We start from the raw sequence: 24,328 nt of genomic DNA, 5'->3' as shown, positions 1-24,328 counted from the left end.
GTGCTTCTTGGACCAATTTTTAGGGTTTTTGGTCCCAAGGTGGAGACTTTATGAGCAAATGGTCTCCATTAGCCTAGATCTACCATATTTCAGGACTACAAGGGTTGTATGTTCATAAAAATGCAATCTTGGACGTGAATATTGAGCCATGCATGAGATCTAGACCTTTTGAGGAAGAAAGAAAGGTGTTAGAGTGTGTAAGGACCTTTACATCCATGCAAAGTCTTAAAGGTTCCGACTTTATGGGATAAGAGGCTTAGGGAAAGTCAGATCTGGAAGTTGAATGAGTGTCTTAACCGTTTAAGACCAAAATCCAAGGAAAGGCTGAAACTGAGACTTACGTTGGGCGTAACTCTCAGTACGCGCAGTGTAAGGGGTTGAGACCCCGATTGTGGTTCGCCAGCATACGCCCCGCGTACAAAGAAGGTACGCGCCGCGTACTGCCTCCTGTTGACTTCCGTTGACTTTTAGGGTTTTGGTCAACCTTTGGACTTTTGGGTCAGGGAAGGGTAAAATGGTCTTTTACCCTTTTGTAGAATTGTAGGAGTGGAGTTAATCTAGCCTTTGAGAGCCATTATTTCTTTGAGAGTGTTGTTTATGTGTTTAGGCGGGGGCTAGACCAGTGTGTTCGTGTGCGAGATTATCCGAGATACCCGAGGTGAGTCTTCTTACTATACATTACCTAGAGTGGTATATATGTGTAGACTGGAGGGTATTGTGTGTTCTGTGTATGTATGATATTATGTGCAATGTGATATATGTATGCTATGTGATTGTATAGATCGGACCGGAGGGTCCAACGATATAGACCGGACCGAAGGGTCCAACGATACAGACCGGGCCGAAGAGCCCAACGAGCTATGACCAGACCAGAGGGTCCAACGAGCTACGGGACTGGAGGGTCCCGCTGAGACACATCGACTGGAGGGTCGTACTGTAGCCTTGAGAGGTGTGTGTGTTGTATGTGGTATTTTGGGGAACTCACTAAGCCTTGTGCTTACAGTGTTTGTGTGATGTGTTTCAGGTACCAATGAGGATCACGGGAAGGCGCCGGCATGACCAGTACATACTATCGGAGTTTCATATATTTGATCTTGGGATGTAATTTTATCAATTTGTTATGTGATACATTGATAATTGGAGTTTTTATGAATGAAATAGCATTATTAAAAAGTGAAAAATTGTTTTGAAATTTACATTGTTACAATGGGTGGATGTAGTGCAGTCACGCCGGGCTCTTCCCTTTCGTACCAGAAGTACCTGAAACCATAAACAATATGTAACATCCGGACTCCCAGGTATTATTTTATTCTTTTATTTTTTTTGGGTGTTGTGAGGAGACTCGGCGAGTTGGAGTCTAAACTCGCCGAGTAGGATCACGGTTATGCACGCGGGTTCGCGTATGGACTCGGCGAGTCCATGCTGTTTAATGAAACTCTAATTTCCAGGGTTTGAGACCTATTTAAAGGGGCTTATGGCCGTCATTTGCGGCCACCAACCCCAGAGAGAAACCCTAAAGAGATCTTGAGCATTTTGGGAGAGAAAGAAAAGAGGCCATTATTAACCTTTGAAGCATTGTTTGGCAAGGCAAAGGAGGTTCTAGCTAAGAGGAAGCAAGGGAGGTGGACATTCTTCAAATTTGGAGCTCAAAGCATCACTTTGGAGGTAATATTTTGGATCCCTTTCTGTTGTTATGATGAACATAAAGGTTTAGGGTTTCTTGACCCCTTTGTTGGTTAGATTTGATGTCCATTTCGTCCCTATTTGTGATGAGGCTTGGAATGGGATCCATAGAGGTCCAGAGAAGCTTTATTCCTCAAGCTTTATGAGGATTCATGGGAGTTCTGACCACGGGTTATGAAATATGGGGCTAAAACACCATATAGGAGCAAATAGATGTTGTTTGAGCATCAAGGTTTGGACTTTACGTGATTATCATGCTTGGGGAGGCCAGATCTATGATTGAATGGAACAGATCTGACCTTGGAAGTGGTTTTGAGTTTATGCATGGCATGAACTCGCCGAGTCTGAAGAAAAAACTCGGCGAGTAGAATGAAGTTTGCCCGTAATCACTCAGTGAGTGGACTTGTCGAGTTGAGGGAACGACTCAGTGAGTCAGGGTGAGTCAGGGGGACTAAGTTCAAGTCGGAACTCGTCGAGTTGTTCTTGAGACTCGGTGAGTTAAGTCGTGGTGGCCCCGCGATTCATGCTAGGTGGAACTCGTCGAGCCAGGGAGGTACTCGGCGTGCCAAGAGAGGATCTAAGAGAGTCAGTGGACACGTGTAGACTCGCCGAGTCGCCCTAGTGCACTCGCCGAGTCCGGTCAAAGTTGACCGTTGACCTTGTTGACTTTTAGGGTTGAGTACAGTTGTATTTATGAGTGTATTACTTTATGTGATTAGGCGGAGGCTAGATCACACTTATTCCGAGTCAGATATTTATCGAGACATCGAGGTGAGTCTTCTCACTATACGTTACCTAGAGTGGTATATTGTGTAGACTAGAGGGTCCTATGTGTTATGTATGAGATTATGTGCGATGTGTTATGTGTATGTTGCATGTTGTTATAGACCGGACCGAAGGGTCCAACGATACAGACCGGGCCGGAGGGCCCAACGAGCTATGACCGGACCAGAGGGTCCAACGAGCTACGGGACTAGAGGGTCCCGCTGAGACACATCGACCGGAGGGTCATATTATAGTCTTGAATGGCGTATGTGTTGTATGCGGTATTTTGGGGAACTCACTAAGCATTTATGCTTACAGTTGTTGTGTGATGTGTTTCAGGTACCAGTGATGAGCGCGGGAAGGCGCTGGCATGATTCGTACACACTTGAGGAGTTTATATTTTGGATTCTAGGGAGATGTTTTTGTGATAAATACATTTGATACAATATGTTTGATGTTATTTTGTGAGTAAATGAATGTTTTGAAAATGAAAATTTTGTTTTAAAAATTTACGTTGTTACACAATAAGTCGTAAGCACAAAGCTTTGTAAGCTCCCCAAAATACCACATACCATACATACAATAGAGATTGATATGTGTCGACCATAGTCTTGTCATTATGTCACAAGTCGTATCATGGTCTTTCATTGCTAGACCGAGGGTCAAAACCCTGGGTCTTACAAACAAGCACCAAGAGCCACCTCCTGGTCTTTCACGCAAGTATCACAAAGACAACTAACATACTATCTATATGTATAACTATCTACATATATGTCAGGTTCTGATCCTTGGTCTTGTATACAATTTGCCATGAGCCACTTACGTGTCTTTAATACTAATGTCAAGGGTCACCCTTGCTCTTCCTATATATCATAAGCCAATGGGATGGCATTAGAGCCTTCGTCCCATAATATAGTGAGGAGACTCACATGAATCACAAAGTCGACCTCAAATAACTGCTCTCCTGCCAAAAGACGGGTGCTGGACACCTCCTATCAATCCACACAAGGTAAACCCTAAGTCTACCTTCTAAAAAATGGAATTTGCCCAAAAGTCAAACCAAGTTAAAACTCAACGGTTAAAAGTCAACATTCCAAAGTCACTTGACTATTCTCACTGTAACATCCACAAAATTTTAAAACATTTACATAAGTCTAAAAACCATCATTGTGTACATATTGTTTTCAAAATAAGTTCGACATCAAAGAAATCCCAGAAATCATGAAACAAAATATGAGGAGGTGCACGATTATGCCTTCACCTTCCCGTGATCCTATGAGGTACCTGAAACATAATCCAAAATTGTAAGCCCGAAGCTTAGTGGGTTTCCCCCAAAATACTAATTACAATACAAGAGCCAGAATAATATCACAAATAACATGCATTTAGAGCCTTTAGTCTGATTAGAACGCCCCACCGGCCTACAACTTATCTGGTACGCTCACAAAACCTATAACAGGACTGGTACGCCACCTCGGGCCTTTAGTCTATCTGGAACGTTCTCCGGGCCTTCAGCGTGACTGGTATGCCTCACTGGCCTTCAGTCTATTTGGGACGCCCTGGGTCTGTTGGCCTTCAGCACAAAGCAGGTCCGCCTCAACCCAACCACACATAACATGTCGACATATACATAACAATTAAACATACAACGAGTCAATCAGACAAACAGACAGATCTTACAGATCACTAAGCATTACAGCATCCTATTATCAGGATACATATCTAACAGATCACTACAATACTCAGTCATGCAATAATCAAGATAACAATCCAAAAGGGTCGGCCTTGGCGCCTTCGACCCAACAAGTATAGTGAGAAACACTCATCTCACAAGTAGTGCTGAACCAGTAAAATCCAACTCCAAAACTCGGCTCCGGACTCAAATGCCTACAACCACCATGACGATTTCTATCAAAACCCCGAAGTACCCAAAATGCCCTTAATGTCCGACTTGGTCAACCATGGTTAAAGTCAAAGTCAACATTCAAGGTCAACAGTTCATGTTGACCCAACTCATCAAGTTCCTTTAGTATCCAGAGAAGCGGGAAAACCCTAGCCAACTCGTCGAGATGGCTAGACAACTCGCCGAGTTTTCCCAGCTTAACACATTCAGTCCTTTTTCATCAAGTCTAACACTTTAAAATCTAGATCTGATACCCACGAGCTGTAAAACCACGTAAAGTTGTTAACTTTACGTCCATGCATGACACCAAGAGGCTCCAAAACTCAAAGGAGGCTTAATAAGGGACCTAAAGCATGAAAGGGGCCTAGAACTAGATATATCTTGAAACTTTAAGCCCAAAGAGGCCACAAAACGTCCAGACCTGAAGTTATAACTTCATGAAATGCTCAACCCCATGAACAATCCCAAAATGAGCCAAACATGACAATAAACTTCCAAGGAAGATATTTAAGCAATAGATAAGCAAGTTTTCGACTTTTTACCTCAAAAGAGTAGCTAAACTCAAGGAGATTTTGGATCTATAGCTTTCCCCTTCAAGTTAGGCACCACTAACTTCAAGTTCTTTAAAAAATAAGACCAAAAGAAGCAACTTTGAAGCTCACACACTCAACTTGGGGTAAGGTGCACAAATTCTAAGGTTTCTGGATAGAGGAGGCGATTAGGGAGGCCAACAATGGGACTTAAGGCCTTTAAATATGGTGCAATACCCTAAAAATTAGGGTTTCATATTCAGCCACCAACCCGTCGAATTTTCCTCTCCAACTCGTCGAGTTGGTCCAAAAAGATCAGCGACCCAAAAATTTTCAACACGTCGAGTTGAGGCCATCAACTCGACGAGTTCCAAGAAAAATTTGCCTTTTTAGTAAAAATTCTCATACCTGGGAATCGGGATGTTACACTCACAACGTGACGAGTCTTTGGTTACGTCATGAGAGCTTACTAAGTCTGATTCCAATTCATTCTGACTCACCCTATCCAACTCAGTCATGAAATGTCAACGGAGTTGACCTCACGTCGTGAGAATCCGCCTCTCATGTCGTGAGCTCCAAGCATCTAACTAGAAACGGGGTCATTCAACCCTTACGTCGTGAGACCCACATGGCTCACGTCGTGAGATCAGTCTGAAGCAAAAAGTCCATCTTTTAATTCCTTAATGCATTAAGCCTTACACTCCAACTTCCCATAAGGTCTTATAACTTCTTAATACACTAGAATGTTAATGCTTTTAAGACATATATGCCCATTACATGTCTAGATCTCATTTAGGTCAAAAATTGAAGAAAAGGCATCCAACTTTCATGTAAGGTTCCAAAACTCAACCATTCACTAGATATGAACTCCAAGACACTCCTAAGACCCTCATAACCCATACAAAATTTTCTATTTCAAAGTTTTAAAGCATCACTATACTGTTTAATATTGTTTTGCTTTTAGAGTTGAATCTGCAAGTTGAATACTAAAAGTGGTTAAGCTTTTTTAATTTTTTTTTCTAATCTAGCTAGGTTTGCGAGTTAACAATATATCGTCTTAATCATATGTGTGTTGATACTTATATAAAATAAAATCCGTCACTGATTGTAAAATTTGTATATAATGCTTCCACTTACATATAGTTGTTCATTTATGTTTATTTATTTCCGTTTGTAATCGTTTGCATTGGTGTTCGATCGTTTGCTATCTTAACGAATGAACGCGAATAAGGTCATATTGTGAACAAACACGATTAAGAAAATTTGTTAGTTTATGTGTTTGTGTCATAGTATTCGTTTTGTTTAGTTAAAATTAAACGATCAACCATAAATAAATCATTGTTTGCGTACATCCTAATCGTTATAATATTACAAAAACCTTAACACTCCACTACTTAAGTTTATGGTCGTTCCAAACATATTTTAGGTCTCGAGCGAGAGGAAAAAAAGGCCCTTCAAATACACAAATTGCATCAAGTTTTTTTTTTGTAATAACTCTATAATTAAAAAGAAATGTATTTGTATTAGCTTAATATAACATATTTGATTTTATATATATATATATATATATATATATATATATATATATATATATATATATATATATATATATATATATATATATATATATATATATATATATATATATATATAAAATGAATTCCTTACAAATTTTGGTGGGCTCTAGACGATCATTCTTATCGTCCACCTTTTGGGACGGACCTGTTTTTATCCTAGAAACAACATGGTTTATGTTGTAATATATTATCTGCAAATTAAATTGCATGTAGCTTTTAGCAATTGAAAGATAACAAAAAAGTTGCAAGTTTTGTAAATTTATATTAAAATATAGATTTTTATTAAATAGGTGATATTGTTGGAAAAGGTTATATTACCCGTCATCCACGCCTTGACCTGAAGACGGCGGTGGAAGTAAACTGTATGACCGTCCAGCTCGGCGGCTTACACGTAGTATATTCACTGGGCATTTGCTTGCAACTTAGTTGTTATAGAACAAATATACAATACACGCATACATATATAAAGTGCTTTATACAAATTATATAAATACAAAAATCTAATGATACGTTTAATGTGAGTCCAACATTAATACTAATATTGATTTTCTTTTGTAATATATTTGAGATTCGAATAAGTACCGGTTATTATTTGTAAATTCTTCAAACATTTAAAAGATAAACTTGAAATGCTAGAATAATAATTTATTGTTATAATGAACCTGATAGAAGAACTCGAGTTGTTGGATCCGTTGTCGCAATCGTTCAATCTTTATGTCATGTGAATCGCATAGATTGACTATGTTGGTGATTTTAGTGTTATCAACATACTTTAGTGTAGTTAGTATTGTTATTGAGAAAGACTAAGCTTATTTGCTATCTGAGATTGGAGATGTGGGGTGCACATTCGGAGTGTTAAATATAAACTCAATAATACATGAGTCAGAGACAGCGCTCATGAGTACGGGGTTCCAAAGGGTAGCGTCCCTGGCGGGGTTCAAGGGGCAGCGCCCCTAGCGGTGGTGATGTCATAAGTTAGTTATGTCTAATAACTAACTCATGTTGGCGTCAAAAAAAGAAGTTAACCAACTTCCAACCGTCTTCTTTCATCTATATAATGATGATGAATGTTCTAAAAACGGGTTGGAACTTATATACTTGAAATAGATCATATAATCTTTGTGTCTCTTAAAAAGCACATCAAGCAAAGGTATTTTGTGTTTCTCATATCGAATTAGGTCTGTAATTCAGATTGGTTTTGTTCTTAGATTATCACACTTTTAAATTCGTGTACCCCAGACAATAAGGACGAATTACAGATTTCGGAAAGTATTGGAAAAACATGATCCTATAATTATCAAAGTATACATGTTAGTTTGATTCCCTAAAACTAACAGGCTCTGCCATTTTGTGGACCATGTCCGCCATCTCAACGATTGCAAACACCGTGAGTTGCTTCATACCCACTAAGCAATCGTTTAACCATTCATAAGTTTACTCTAATATCAAATGATGCACAGATGATTGGACTGAATGGTCAATTACAATTCTCTAATTAAATGAAGCCAAAAAACCAAAATGTCAAAAATACATGTGGTGGGTCAAATCAAACCAGTAAAACTCGACCTACTTGACCCTTAAAATCGGACTTTTGTCAAAAAGAAAAAATAATAATAATAATTACTTTGCATGAATGTGTCTCTTTTCTTTTTAAAGAGTTCACTTGCAACAACCTGTTCGTACACCTAGCAATGTAGAGAGAAGTTATGTTGTTTTTCAAGTTTCTTATAACCATTCACCATTAATTTTATAACATCAAACAATTGCATCTCTTTCTCTTAATCCCGGGTGTACATGTGATAGCTTTTGATAAATATTAACCATTAATTTGCTTTGCAAATTTAAGTATAATCCCTCCACTTTTTTTGATTTATTTGTTTTTTATTTTGTCAAATAATATAAGGTAGGTACTAAATTATTTTCAAGGCATGTCCTAAAATTTATATTATATACAACACTAAATGAAATTAAAAAATTAGGTAGGTCTTAGAAACTCCATTCGTACTATAAGTAGGTTTGCCCTTGTTAATAGCTCTTGAACTATTGATCACTTGTAGGGTCTATCCGTAAGGGGAGCAACCTGGGAGAGACACCGTGAACATAATTTGGTGGATTCTTTCTAAAAAAAGTGTAGTTCTATTAGTTTTGTTGCATGACCACTTGTCAAAAATACTGATTTTTTATTAAAGGATAATTATGAGGTTTTTGAATTTGGTATGATTTCAAGATTCTATTTGATATTTGTTTTTTTTTTATTTCATTTTATAGACTATATGTTTCAATTCAATATGGGTATCTAAAATTAGTTGTATGATTATGTTTTTGTTCTACTAATAAAGGCAACATGAATGATGTTTATGATTAGGCTGCTTAAGTTGTTTCGAAACATGATTTGGCCCGAACTGCATGGGTATAAAAGTTGATAAGTTTATGTGACAAAGATCTTGAAAGCTCATCTTTGTGAGGCATGTTCTTGAAAAAGAAGCGGGGTAAAAATATTGAAGAGATGTTTGGAAGTTTGGAATTGATCCTATAGGCTTCACCTCAGTTATACAAGTACTTTATTCTAATACAATTGTTAAACCATATAATATTTTAATTTTAGTTATTGGATTATAATTTTCTGTATTTTAAAGAGCTTTATATTTGTTTTTGCACCGGTCCTCGAATTGATTTAGATAGGATCTTATTGACACTTTTGGAAGACATGATTACACAAAGTTTGAATTATTCATTATATAGCTGAGTTGAATGTAAAGGAAGGTCCAAAAGAAAAGCATCACCCATGTTCGAACATCGTGTTGGTGGACAAGAGGCGATCTAATATGAACATTGTGAAAAATATTTATATTATAAACATGGTGTCGATTAAACAACATAAAAAACATGTAAATGTTTATATTAAAGTGATGTGAACTTCGATAGGTGTTGTAAGCATTATGGGGAAATATTAATTTAATAAGTGTATTGATGATTGGATGAACAAAAGTTTGATGATTCAGTGATATTTTCCTAATATATTTATAGTTCATATCAAAATCGCTTTAATATTTATTACTATATTTCATGTCTCATCGTGTTACTATGTAAAACCCGTCCTATATTGATTTTTAAAAAATAAAATAATAATAAAATAAAATAAAATAAAATAAAAATAAAGCGGATGCATACATGATGTACAAATTTAATCTAGATCACATAATAATTAAACATGTTTATTTTCTTTTTACTAATTAATATAATAAAGAATTTGTGATATACATTAGGAACTTACGTTTCAAAGTTCAAACTGCTACTATAAATTTACTATCTTTACATATAAAATGATAAGATAATCAAATTTATTATATAAAATAATAAAAACAATAACATATAGAACATGCTATTTTTTTATACATTTAAATTGTGAAAGAGTGTATAATTATAATTGATCTTTGCCTAAAGTTTTTATCGATGATAAAAATAAAAAAACTATAAAGTTTTTTTTTTTTATTAAGTCCGAAAATGCGGATCTACTTCCATATGAAACCAACTCTACAACTTGAATCATATCCGTTTATTTGGAGTACATATTGGATGGATCTTATGCTTTTTAGCCTTTTTTATTATTATATTTTAAATTCCTAACAACTATTTAGATTTTAGGGAAATGTTTAATAATTTATTACCATGACATACTATTAAATTGAATAGAGTAAAATACAGTTTTGGTCCTGCTGGTTTGCATAAATCATATTTTTGGTTTTAGTATTGATCATTGCTGGTCCCTATTTCATTTTCTCGTATCACCTTGGTCCCTGGGATTTAACTCAGTTTATACTCAACTATTAGCCAAGTGTAAAATTATCCAAATGCCCTTCTTTATATTCAGCAAAAACACCTACTAGGAGGACTATTTTTGTAAAAACTCCAAACTCTAAAATAACCACCACCAGCCGCCACCACCACTAGTACCCTATTGTTGCCACTGCCAAACACCACCGGCCCCACTACCATCTTCATCAACCCCACCACCATCAACACACAAAACATGACACGACACGAAATTAGCGGCTTAAGGTAAAAGATTTCGACACGTTTATGTAAACGGATTGACACGACACGACATGATAATTAAACGGGTAGGGTTAGGGGTCAATACTTTCAAGTTGAAGATGACTCGAATATGACCCGTTTAATTCTATATTATTTATTATAAATTTCATATTTTTATAAATATATTATATGTTATAGAATTATAGTGGGTCAAACTCAAGAATTAAAAATAATATTTAAATTTTCAAAATTACTTAATTTTAGTCATCCTCACCACCTATCACTTTGTTTCCCAACTTTAATTATTTTCATTTTTCCTTCTTAACTTACTATAAATTTTTTCATTCCATCTCACAACTCAGCGTTTCACTTTTTCCTTTTTGCCTCTACAACTCCTACTTTTCAACCTTTAAAATATTTCAACCCAACATGACACAACATATTTATAAGGTGTAAACCTTAACCCGAAACCCGAAACAAAACCGACACGAAAATAAACGGGTTGACACGGTCCGACACGGTAATTAAACGGGTCGGGTTGGGGTCAAGCCCTTTCAACCCGTTTAATGTCTTGACACGACACGACACGTTTGTCAGGTCTAATCAACACCATTACTATCTCCAATCACCACCAACCTCATCACCATCATTAGCATCTCCAATCATCACCACCACCTCACTGCTGCCACCACCACTAAGCATCACCAACCGCACTACCATCACCGTCATTACCACTTCCAATAACCACTAGCCCCACCACCATTACACTACCATTCACAAACAAAGGATGTTGATATATGCATTGTACTTTTTTAAAAGTACATTTATCAAGGTCGGCCTTGAGCACTTGTCAGGTGTACGACCATATAGGCCCCTATCGTTTAGGCCTGATTTTTTTTATAATGCGATATATCTATATATAATAGTTTGAGAATTAAATCAACAAGCACCTATTTAGTCAACCGAAAAAGTAGCTAGTCTCTAAAAGTGGTTTTCTCGAGTTCGAACATAGTTGGTGCAATTAAAAGGATAAGAGCATCCCCATAAAAATGAGAAATAATCTCACTTTTTTTTTTGAAAGACAAATCTTTCAAAATGGTCTATGTGGTTTTAAAAAAAAAAAGTTCAATTCTTAATTTTTGAGTCATCAACGTTGATCCATGTGGTTTAAAGCCTTTTAGTAGTTGGTCCTTTTGGCTAACTTCGTCAGCTTTTTTCTGTCAAATCCTAACATTTTAGGGTAAACGCATATTTTCCATACCTCAAGGGCCATTCTTGAAGCTATCTGATTTTACTAATAATAAAAAAAATAGAAAAATAACCTCACTACTCCCCTCCCTCTAGCATCTCCTCCCCTTCACTCTACTCGACAACCAATGAATGTTGCAACCATCCGTCGTCGGATTGTTGCCACCTTCTTGTTGGATTAGGTGTTTAAGTCCATAACTATATTTGGTATGTACTTGACCCGGTTGTAGCATGGTCCTTTTGGGTTGTCTTCACCAAAGCAATTTGACTGGATGAATAATGGAGAAAGAGGTTATTATGGTTTATTAATATATTATATGAATAATATAATAAAAGAGAAATCATATTGTTTAATTAATATTGGTCAATAATTAATTTATAATTAATTTTGTGGTCAAAAGAGATTAATTAAATCAAGGAGACTGATACTGTAATTATAAGACAGTTACAAAGTTGGGCTTAGGAACCGTAAGGAAGCAATGGACGAATTCTATGTGGGAGTCCACATAGAAATCGTCCAAGGGGCCTTCTGGAAGGATCATTTGGGCTGCTTAAGGACTAAGCAACTGGATTAGGGTTTTGACTGAAACCCTAACTGCTCAGCTATATAAGGAACCCTTGGGATAGCCAAAATCGACACTGAACCCTAAGAAGGATAACCAACCGACTTTTGAGCCTCCTCCCTCTCTCTCTCTAAGATTCTCCAATTGCTTTTGGTGTTTGTGATCCATTAGAGGCATCACATTTGAGGTGCTAGGTTCTCAAAGGTTCAAGATTATCAAGCTACAATCAAAGGTAACATTCTAACTTGTTTATTAGATGTAGTTTTCGATTTTTGTATGCTAGATATAGTGTTTACAAGCATTGGATTATTATTGCATGTACAATTAAAAAAAACCTAGATCCAAAGCTTTAGGGTTTGCATGTGCACCATAGGATTGATGTTTCGCTCATAACCCAACACTTCTGTCATGGGATGTCTACTACTTAAATTTCACTTTTTGATATTATGGGTTAAGAAAATATGTATTCCATGTATCGCACTTCACAATACCAAGATTACTCTATACAGCTACTAACATTTCATGATTAAATACTTCAATATAACATCATACAACATAAAATAACAAACAAATATAGCAACATATTACCAATTATTTTTTGATTAAATAATTTAAGAAAACAGTACATCATCTACTCAACCAAACAATTGTCAATATTCTCCCAAACTTACATTAAAGGAAACTACAAACAAACAACAAAACACTAGCAAAAGACACATATACCAAAAAACATCAAAATAAATACTTCCAAAAGATTTAGGTCATCTGACTTAGTCATTAGGGATGTGTTTGATCATGTGCTTGTACGTAATGATGGTCTTTCCCATGGTCTCTTGCATGTTGGAGATGCAATCCAACATGTTGACGTTAACTTTCTTTGCATCATTGAGGACTTTTGTGGATATGACGTAGTTCATGTCACATGGAGTAGTGGAGATGTTTAGCAGGAGTTCCTCATCGGTGTTGTAGTGTTGGATGATTTTGTGTTGCGGTGATGTCATGGCTTTCTACGTCATTTGGAGTTGGTGAATCAAGGTGTTGAGCATCGTCTCCATATCTTCCTATTTCATCTAGTTGTAGAGTATGGATTGGAAGGAGAATGATTTGCATGTTATATAAGGTTTTGGAGTGTGTGGTTGTAATGGGTGGTTGGTATAGTGATGGTGTTGTATTTATTAAGCGTTTATTGGTCTTATTTATGATCTTTTCTTTTTGCTATAAGTGATTGATACTACTTTTGCTTCTTAAGTAAATATGCATGTATGCATACGAAAAGATGGGTAATAATTGCATGCGTTCAATTTGTGCAGTGGTTATTTATTAGTTTTTAATGCTCTTGGATTAATGATGGTTTGTAAGAAATTATAAGGGTAGCTTAATGGCTATTAGTATTTAATGCTTACTAGCGTGGAGTGTTTAATGCTTTAATTAATCCATAAGATGGTGCATGTGGGTGCAACAAAAGATTTTTCATGTAAACTAAGTTGGCAATGAGGTAGATATAGAGGGTGAGGTTGTGGTGATTTTCTGGTGGTGACAGAGGGTGGTAGCAATCCGGTGGTGGTTGTCGAGTAGAGTGAAGAGGAGGAGGTGCTAGAGGGTAGGGGTGGGTGGTAGTGGATTTATTTATTTATTTATTTTATTATTAATAAAATCAAACAACTTCAATAATGGTCAATGGGGTATGGAAAAGACATTTTTACCCTAAAATGTTAGTATTTAACAAAAAAGAATTGATGGACTTAGCCAAAAGGACTAAACATTAACAGTTCTTAAAGCATATGGACGAAAGTTTACGACCTAAAAATTTAGGAATTGAATTCGATCTTTTTGGAAACCACATAAACCATTTTTGAAGATTTGTTTTTTTTTTAAATATGAACTATGCATGATTATCTACTCTATTATCGTTTTTATTTTAATCATTACTATAACAATATGATATTATTAACGAATTTTGGTTATAAGTAAACAAGGTATATTTAGGGCCCCATTTTTAGTCTTCACATATGGCCTTAAAGTCAACAGATTGGCCTCGGCCTTTATACCTGAGGCTCGGATTCAAGTCCTACTTTTTGTGCCTTCTTTTCTTTTCAAGCAACATTTATTTTCCCCTAGTCTGTTATTGCATTTCATCTACCCACCATCTCATCACCAAGCATAGTGTCTCTGACATGTTCGCTATGTCCCGAGGATTCGGTTGCTGCAATCATCCCACCTGCCGCTTCCGCTAACCCCATGCTACCACAGCCATCACCTTCACCCTCTCCCACATAGAATCGTCAAACATCAGTTCCCATATTGGCTCACCCTATGGTAACTCAATCTCTCTCATGTATCTTCAAACCATAACATTTTGCTAACTTTGCATCACTCGGAAAAATGAGTCTTTTTTATTATCTTTTTTCCTCTCATGTTCCTAAAGGTTTTTAGTCCGCTGCAACCCCCCCCCCCCCACCCTAATCGGTTAATGGAAATGGAAAAAGAAATGTTGGCTTTATGATCTAATGAAACATTATATTTAGTTCCAAGACATGTAAACACCAATGTGGGTGGATCCAAATGGATTTTTTGTACCAAATTCCATTCTGATGGTTCCATTGAGCAATATAAAGCCTGAATTGTAGCTCAAGGCTTCACTCAAGTTCCAAGGCTTGATTACTCTGATACTTTCAGTCCAGTTGTCAAAGCACCCATGGTTTTCATCATTCTTTCCATAACAATCATGCAAAATGGTCTTTACACTAATTGGAAGTCAAGAATGTTTTCCTTAATGGTAAATTAACTGACATGTTGTTTATGGAACAACCTCCTGCATTTATTGATGATTAATATCCATTAAATGTTGATCGCTTAAAAAAGGCAATCTATGGTCTTAAGCAGGCACAGGCCTGGTTTCAGTGCGTCAACATCTTCCTTAGTAACTTGGGCTTTAGTTGCATTCGTGTTGATACATATATGTTTGTTTTCAAACAAGGCTCCACTTTATTTTATCTCCTTGTTTATGTTGACGATATATATATATATATATATATATATATATATATATATATATATATATATATATATATATATATATATATATATATATATATATATATATTGTTAACGTATCCCTGTAGGAATATGTTAAAGATAATAGAACTGTTATCTTTAGGATGACCTAGCTAACGATCGCTAACCAGCCTAGTGCCAGACCTTCGCCCTTGCCTACGCGGCCTCACACTAGGACTCTGGTGCTTGGCGCTCTTGCACCCAGGTCCAACTCTAGACGACAAACTCCGTTCTACAATAAGCTAAAACATAGTTAACCACTCTCTAGGGTGACAAATGTAATGCTCAAATCATTATCCTTTAATCCCTCCACACCAATAGCAAAGAGGATTGCTACTAGTGATGCACAATTCACCAATGGGACTCCTCCACATCTTGTCGGCCCATACGAGACAAAGGAAACCGTTGGGATCATGTTCAACGAAGGTCAAGTATAAAAGGAATCCTACTCCTTGAAAGGAAATGATTGTTTCCTTACAGATAAAACCCTAATCTCCGTATTCTCACATACACACTCAGACTAACTAGACCGTCGGAACTTCATCCCGAGACCATCTCCCGGACGTCGACTGACGCTGCTTCTTCACTGATGTGATTACAAGGCTTAACTCAGACGGAACCACTATGAAACGACATTAATCTTGGAGAAAATATCACAACATTTGGCGCCATCTGGGTGTGTACTCAGAGTTACACAACCTTGATACGACACTAGACATCGTCAATGACGCAGGAAGGTCCTGCGGCACCCGACGAAAGAGAGATAAGTCCACTTAGATATATGTAGTCGCTCGACGGCACACAAACATCTGCACCAGAAGGAAAATCCTCCACACAAATGCCAATCTCACAAGCACCACTAGGCTCCACGGCGCACACCACAATAGCATCAATAGCCTACTTATGGCAACCGATGCCCGTCATCACAAAGCATCTGGTCGTAACCACGACCACAATGTCACATATAATAATGACTCGGCAGTCACAACCACCGTATTCTCTACCATAGTCAATGTTACAACAAGCGGGGACGAACACTTGGTCCCCAGGTACCATATTGTCCTCAGCACAACACCCAATGTCGAACTATCAATTCTCTCCCATAGTAGACATGCCACATATTCTGCTCTTTACGCAGCAACCGCCGATGTTCAATCTCTACATCCACCAGCTGCAGAGATCCATTCCCCAAGTGTCTGTTCGCTTAGGTGTCTAAGCCAATAACTAAATTGGTATATACTTGAATAAAAGCAAAATCCTTTTGTGTTGCCCTCAAAAATAGTAACTGACTAGAATGACTTTGGAGAAAGAGCCTGATTTATTGATTTATTATTTAATTAATAAATAGAAATAAATGGTTAGTTAATATATTATGAGATTAATATATTAACTAGAAATAGTATTATTTTATTAATAATTAATCATAAATTAACTGGAATTAATTTTGGGATTAAGTATATTAATTAAAAGTGCAAGGACCTAAGTTGTAATTATTCAATAGTTGAACAAGAGAAGGATTCTGGAACATTCCTAGGGTTGGCCGAAATTTGCTCGATCCTTAGGGCTTATAGATTATTCAATGTGGATAATATGGATAATAAGGAAACTAGATAAAGTCAAGATTTGAAATAATATTATTTTTATTTCAAATTAGGGTTATCTAGAGTTTTCCTATCAACTATAAATATGACCGTTAGCCTATGATTTTCAGCCACTTAAATTCTAAGAAGGATATTCAAAAATCTCACACCCTCTCCTCTCTCCTCAAGTGTTCTAATTGATAGGGTTTGGGTACAAACCATCAGAGGTATTAGATTTCTGGAGCTTGATTTCTAAGAGCTTTTTGAAGAAATATTTGGTTGGTTATTTGCAAATATAATCACAAGGTATGTAAACGCTAATCCATTGTAATTTTCTATTATAGTAGGGTTCCTTTAGGGTTCTTGATGTTCATAGATTGTTTCCATCAATAAAGAAAACTTAGATCCAAATAGGTTGCATGTGAACATAAGGGTTAAGTTTTTTCGCCACATGGTTTAATTATAACCTAAAAATCCTATAGTGCCACCATCGCAAGGGTCTAAACCTCACACAATATAGATGCAAGAGTCTAATCCTTACTTGTTGTCGGCACAACAATTCAATCCCTACGCACAACAGTTGCAAGGGTTGAATCTATACATGCTCCAGCAGTCAGGCTCGAGCTCACAGTTGCAGCAAAACATGAAAATGAGCTTGCAACAACAATCTTACATGTTGTCGGTGGCTATGTACAATCAGGCGTATGGTAACCCGTACTACGCTCACCAATTTATGATGTACGGTGGATTTCAATACCCACACATGGAAAACCCGGTGAGGAGTACCAACTCCACTTTCTTCTAGGAACTCTTACAGTACGAGATCCCACACTCGCCAATGATACCGAACATCCCAAAGTACGATGGCACCACCGATCCAAATGAACACATCAACACTTACGAATGGAGGATGATGTCATTGAGTATGGATAAACAGTTCACTTGCACATACTTCCCCATAACAATATCGGGAAACACGGTAAAATGGTTCAAGGCACTACGACCTGCTAGCATCTCGAGCTTTGAGCAGCTACGGTACCTTTTCCTCAATAATTTCATGCAATTAATAAAGGGTGAAGGATACCCGAACTCAATCATGGCGTGTAAGAAAAAGGAGGGAGAGTCACCAAGAACGTATTACGATAAATTCACTCTAGCAACACAAAACGTCCCGAGGCACGAGGAATACCTTGTCACCGGTGCCTTTGCCCAAGGTTTACTTCCCGGTCCTCTATTGAAGAAGATGCAAGGAATAGTACCCAATCAAGGGATGAACTCAAATACAAAGTTGAGAAATACCTCAAGCAAGTCGAAGGTGAAAAGAGAGCAAAGAAGGCAACCTAAAGGTTGTTGCCAATGCAAACATAAAACAAGAAGAAGTAGTCTCTCGCTCCAATACTGTCCATCGAGAGCGCAAGGACGATGGCCATGACAATCACAATCGTAATTTGTGACATTTGTCCCAGAGATATCGTCCATTTAGAAAAGACGAACTCCAGAATCATCGAACCAAAGTATATGCCATTGAGAAAACACCGCCAAAGGCAGAAAAAGAAAACGGTAAGTACTGTGATTAACACAAGAATAAAACTTTTTTACTAAAAATATTTGAATTGTCGTTTCGTTCTGGTTCCTAATGTTTGGAAGTGATTGAGACCAATTTCGGTTTCGTTCTGAATTAGCGTTTCGTTCTTTTTCTTATTATTATTATTTTGGAAACTTTACTTGTTGGTGTCCTCTGTAATAACTTTTTCACTAAAAATATTTTTTAATTAAATATAGAATTATTTAATTTAATTCTTTTTCCTTCCAATTTTTTTACCATAGAATTTTAAATTTTTCATAGTTATTGTATCCATGTACCATAATTTAGATTTTAGTGTTGAAAAATAGTAGTGTGTCGTTGAAGTGCAACACATATTTGTTATTGAGTTTGTATTTATATTACGTTTTGATATTCAACTAAATGCTCTTCATTTACGAGATCTAGATCCTTCAACGCTTAGGGTGTTTGAGATGTTTGAACTCCAAAAATGTTTTTGGTAAAAAAATGCTTATTGACTAATGGTGATGATAAAATGAAATTTTAAAAATCCTACGAGAGACCTCTCGACCACCATTGATCGCCCAAATCGATCCACCGCATCTAGATATGTGTGAAAAATACATGTAGAAAATACAAAATCGATTATGTTGGTGGCTTTCTAGTTTGAATACATTTTAGATTTGATTAGTTTTTGTGTTTGATTTGTGGATTGATGCGCATCTGTTCATATCCACCGCCAACAACTTTATTGATTTCTTTGGTTTTGATTTGTGGTTTGAATGAATCGAGTTTCTTGTTTGAATGGATTTATTCTAGTTTTGAATTCTGGTTTATATTTATGATTTTTCCTTTCTCTCTCAATTGAGTTTGAAATTATGGTAACAATAAAAAGAGGGGAAATGGTATAGGCTTTGAATTTCCGATGCTTAGAAGAGATGAGAAAGATGAATGGCGTCGTGTTTGTTGAAATCAAATATCACATCGATTCCCATACATTTCATGAGGGTAGCAAGAAGTTAGAGTAAAAAGGGGTGGGACATGGGTGGATGGTGGTGGTGGTTGCTAGTGTTGGACAACGGTGAAGGTGGTGGTGGTTGATGGTGTTGGACAGTGGTGGTGGTAATACATGTGTATAATGATGGTAATGTTGGTGTAGGATGACCATAATTGTAAAAACTCAAAATTTAGAGAGATTTGACTTTGGATGAATAATTGACCAAAAGGGCAATTTGGTCATTTAGAGGAATTTCATGAATTGAGAAGATGTAACTTTATTAAATGAGTCAAGATAAGTTTAAGTCGCTTACATAAGATGAGATAAGTGAGTTCAAGAGAAGAAATGCAAGAGATTGAGCATTTAGGCCTAAAAGGGTAAACTGAGAATTTTATGTTTCTTGCGCCAAGTTTTTGACTTAATAGATTAAGACCCATAATAAGTCTGTCAGAAGTGACTTGATGGAGTTATAGATATTACCCCGACAACTACGTGGATACAAATATCATAAAAACAGGTTTAAAACGAAGAAGATACGAGTGTTAGAAGTTGGAAGAAAAACTTTTCCAAAGCAGGAATGGAATCAGCAATGGAAATTGTTGTGGTAATGCAGGCATCGTGGCGTGGTAAGGTCTTTACCATGGCCTTATGGGCAAAGCGGTAAAAGGGACGAAAGCTTCATCGTAAGTAAAGGGTAACGTACTTTGCACTGCGACGTGGTATATGGGTACCGCGGTGGCACCTCAGTTCGACAAGAGGGAGAGCGCAACCTAATAACGCACACCACGATGCGGTAAACATACTACCACAACGTAGTTCTGCAGTTCAATAAACATGTTTAAACCTGTTAAGGGTTCATTCTAGATCATTTTTCTTTCCTAATTCGATGGAAAGCAGATGGATGGTGATTTTAAACCTAAAAGGGTGACAAGATGAGCTAGAGATGATGGATTGCAAGTATTAACATCCTCTTCCCCTTAAGGTAATGATTTATCCTTTGTATGAAGCTTTAAGCTTCAATGGTTAAATAGTTAGTTTGGTTAGATTGCTTGAGTTAATAAGATTATGACTCAATTAGTATGCATTGAGAGTGTTTAGTAGCTTTGAACAAACTTTATATGTGATTTTCATGGTGAAGTTCATATATGGAAAGTTAGGGGTTTCAAACCCTAACTAGTGAGGAAGATGAATTGTTGCAATAGAGTTTAGAGTGTAATGAATTAGGTAGTATGAGATGCTTAATTCATTTGATAAAATAGATTTAGAGGTAAAAGATGAGAAGTGAGAATTATGACCAATTAATCAATCATTTTGGTATAGAGAGTAATCAAGCTATTAATAGGCTAAGACAAGTTCTATTTAAGGACTTGATATGTTGTATGAATAGGCCTTGAGCAAAGAAGATGGATCAAGATGCATCAATTAAAGATTTAGAGCTAAGGGTAGTTAGTTTTCACTAACTAACAAAGTGAGTCATAACTCTCTCTCACTAGACTATGTATGAATGTTTATATGTTAAATTGTTAATGATATTGTGTATCCATGTTTTAATATTAGTGACATTATGATAAATGCCCACAATTTATTCCATGAAGATAAAGTATGAATGTATGATTGGATGTAGATGGTATTATGTTAAATAACTACAAGATATTAGAGGAAGATTAGATTATCATTATATGTTTATAATCATGCAAATGAGTATAAAGATAATAATGGTATTATTATCTAAGCATAATAAAAGGTTACATTAGGGTCATAATAGTAAGTTTCTCACAATCCTCTTACATAAATCTTTCTTTCGAGGAATGCTACACGGTACACACTAAAAAAAATCCGTACCAATGAAGTCCAACATCGGTAAAAAAAGAAATTTTGATTCCTCACAATATGCAAATGGGTATCTTCCAGATTATGCTTGGGAATTCATTTTAACTTTAAGACTTTCGTATTTCCACTTCTTACAGATTATACACATGACACATTGTCACCCATTAAGACCCACTTAGGGCTCTTTGATGAAGAATGAGCAACCAATTTAGCATAAGACAACACTATGGAATCCAATTTTAATTTTCACACTACATTCAGACCCATAAAGATAACATTTTTTAAGCCAACACCACTAGTCAGATTATTTTTGAATAAATGATATTTAAGAAAATGACTAAAATTTTAATGAAAATGGAAAAAGATGAATAAGAGCACATCCTCAAAACTGAATCAAATCCAAATAATCTTTCAATAATACTCTTGCTCGAATTACATCCAAGTGAAAACATACCTCACCACAATCTCAACTCTACTACAAAACCGAAAAGATGTTTTTAATGATTTAAAAGTAAATCTTGATATTTCCTTTTTTTTATCAAATTGATGGAATCTTGAAGTAGTCAGGATCAAAGTGATGCAGCCTCACATAACCATCTTCACCACCACTTGAAAAACTACATTACATTTAAAAAAGATCAAATTTGGTAAAAAGATTATCAACAGCTATGAGCAGGGGTATTTAGGTCTTTTGTGCAAAAAAAAAAATCAAATTTGGATTTCAACTTTACAATTTCTTATGAAAGAAGAATGTACCTTTTCCCATCAGGGTTGAAAGCCAAGGCATTTATTGGACCAAAATGCCCTTTAACCCCTCCAATCTCTTCTTGTAGAACCTATTATACCACATACACACAAGTTGACATACATATATATAATAAATACAAATTCTGTAAAAAAAAAAGATTATATAAAAAATATGTGATATTCTTTTTTACCTTGTCATAAAATTTGGCTTCAAATTTACCAGCACGATGATCAGTTGTGGTAACAGCAGATGCATCCTGACCACCTCCAAGCACCACCTGATAAATCATAAATGTTTCATATTATTATATTAAATAAAATAAGATTGTTTTTAGTAAAATTAAAAAAAAATTAAAGATTATGAAACTTACATGGTTAAGAAGTGGAGACATTGCAACTGCATTGACTGGACGTTCAGTAACATATGTCTTGATCAATGTCAATGATCTGCTGTCCCAAAGCTAATTATTTATTTCAAAGAAAATAGGGGGATAAGAATGATATGATTTAATTTAATCAAATAACTAACACTATGAAAAATGAAATCTTGTTATAGAACTAATTACCTTAGCTGACTTATCAAGGGATCCAGTGAGAAAATGTGATCCATCAGTAGATTTTGCAAGTGAAGTAATTGTCTTTTTGTGACCAATATCCTTGTCATTTTCTTGCAGCAGTTTTCCTGTCTGAAAATTTAAAAGAAGAAAAAAATAGTTAACTGAGGAATAAGAGAAATCAATTCCATTCATCTTCTTCATCAAGGTTGTTTACAGAAGTTGGAGGAAAACAATACCTCTGTATCCCAAATTCGAACCACAGCATCTTCACCAGCACTAATGATTGTCTTGTTCAGAGGTCCCCAAACAGCTCTATTGATCCTTCCTTGAGGACCCTTAAGTACGAGTACAGATTCACCGACCTCTGAAAAGTTGCACCAATTAGAACGTAGTATTATTAACATTGTCACATTATGATACAAACCAATGCATTGTTTGGTTGAAAATAGATTAAAGCTGCTTTCTATAGTTTACTGTATTTGTTGATTAGAGAACTGAATATAAACCAGGCCAAATTAGTGAACTCACGGTCAGCAGGATCAGAAGCAATGCGTTTAACGTGGATAGCAGAAGTTAATCCCATAAAAGGGTCGGTGGTGATAACAGCAAGCTTATCACCAACGGAAAAATCAACAGCTCTAGCAGGGGAATCGAAATTGAATGTGAAAAGCTGTGTTCCGGTCTGAACATCCCAAAGTTTGGCTGATTGATCGGCACTCCCGGTAATCAATCGTGTTGAATCTCCTGCAGAACCAATTGTGAATCAGTTACCTTATCAACAAAAGAAATTTCCACAAAATCCAATCGCTTAGTTATAGATTTGACTACCAGAAAAGCCAATTACTAGTTAGTTCAAAACCCAAACCAGTTGCTAATTTAAAGAAATTAAACAAGACTTAAAGAGGGAGAGGAAGGAAGAAACTTACTCGAAACATCGCAGCACCATACGGCACCATTGTGACCACGATATGTGCCCAATCGTTCGCCGTTGTCTGCGAACCACACAGTAGGAGTGTGATCTTTGGCGCAAGAGAAGAGAAGGTCACCATCCCTGTTATACTTGAGAAAAGTGAGTGGCCTCTCGTGCCCTTTCATCAATATCGGCCTCATCTTTGCTTTCGTTTGCCGGAAATTCGATTGAACAGAAGTGGAGCTCTGAGATGTCGAGTTTTGGGAAAATTATTCCGATGTTAGAAACCCTAATAAATCAGAGGAAGATGAGTGCGGAGGTCGAGCCGTCGGGGGGGTTTTGGGAAGCTCAAATTGTAGGAAAGCTGTAAGATTGGGCCGCTTTTGGGTCGGAACCGCTAAAGGGAGCCCTATTGATGGCTGTTGGGTTATTTGTTTTTTTAATTATTTGGAAATCCTCATAAGTCATAAACTAAAGCAATAGAAATATTTAAAGGATAAGTCCATAACAATAGGCTTAGATCATCATCTATAATAATATTTGTAAAAAACAATGTAATTTTACAAACTCCATAGTGCCATTTGGAGCCCTTAGACCATCCGAAATACCGATGTGTTTATGGTTAATTTGGCAACAACCACCGAACATAAACATCATTTTAGGTGCTGTTCGTTTTTTCTAAGGCAAAATGTCTGCAATCTGCGGACCATATCTGTAGACCTCTGCAGTAGAAGAGGTGGATCAAACGTCTGCCAGTCTGAAAAAAAAAGACTGTTTATTTTTTTATATCTGCGGGCTACTAAAAT

General features: G+C 36.4%; 1 protein-coding gene across 1 annotated transcript; it reads right to left on the bottom strand.

The window, feature by feature from the left end:
* Positions 1–21,697: 21,697 nt before the first annotated feature.
* Positions 21,698–23,861, bottom strand: LOC111908829 (eukaryotic translation initiation factor 3 subunit I). Its single transcript, XM_023904629.3, has 8 exons — positions 23,539–23,861; positions 23,141–23,356; positions 22,849–22,976; positions 22,622–22,741; positions 22,427–22,516; positions 22,247–22,333; positions 22,065–22,144; positions 21,698–21,925 (listed from the first exon to the last, which is right to left on the bottom strand). Exons 1-8 carry the CDS (start codon positions 23,720–23,722, stop codon positions 21,847–21,849), a joined length of 984 nt encoding a protein of 327 aa, XP_023760397.1. The 5' UTR covers positions 23,723–23,861; the 3' UTR covers positions 21,698–21,846.
* Positions 23,862–24,328: the final 467 nt, after the last annotated feature.

The sequence above is a fragment of the Lactuca sativa genome, chromosome 6 (assembly GCF_002870075.4).
Source record: "Lactuca sativa cultivar Salinas chromosome 6, Lsat_Salinas_v11, whole genome shotgun sequence".
In the NCBI taxonomy this organism is placed as follows: Eukaryota; Viridiplantae; Streptophyta; class Magnoliopsida; order Asterales; family Asteraceae; genus Lactuca; species Lactuca sativa.
This window is presented reverse-complemented; position numbering and strand designations above follow the sequence as displayed.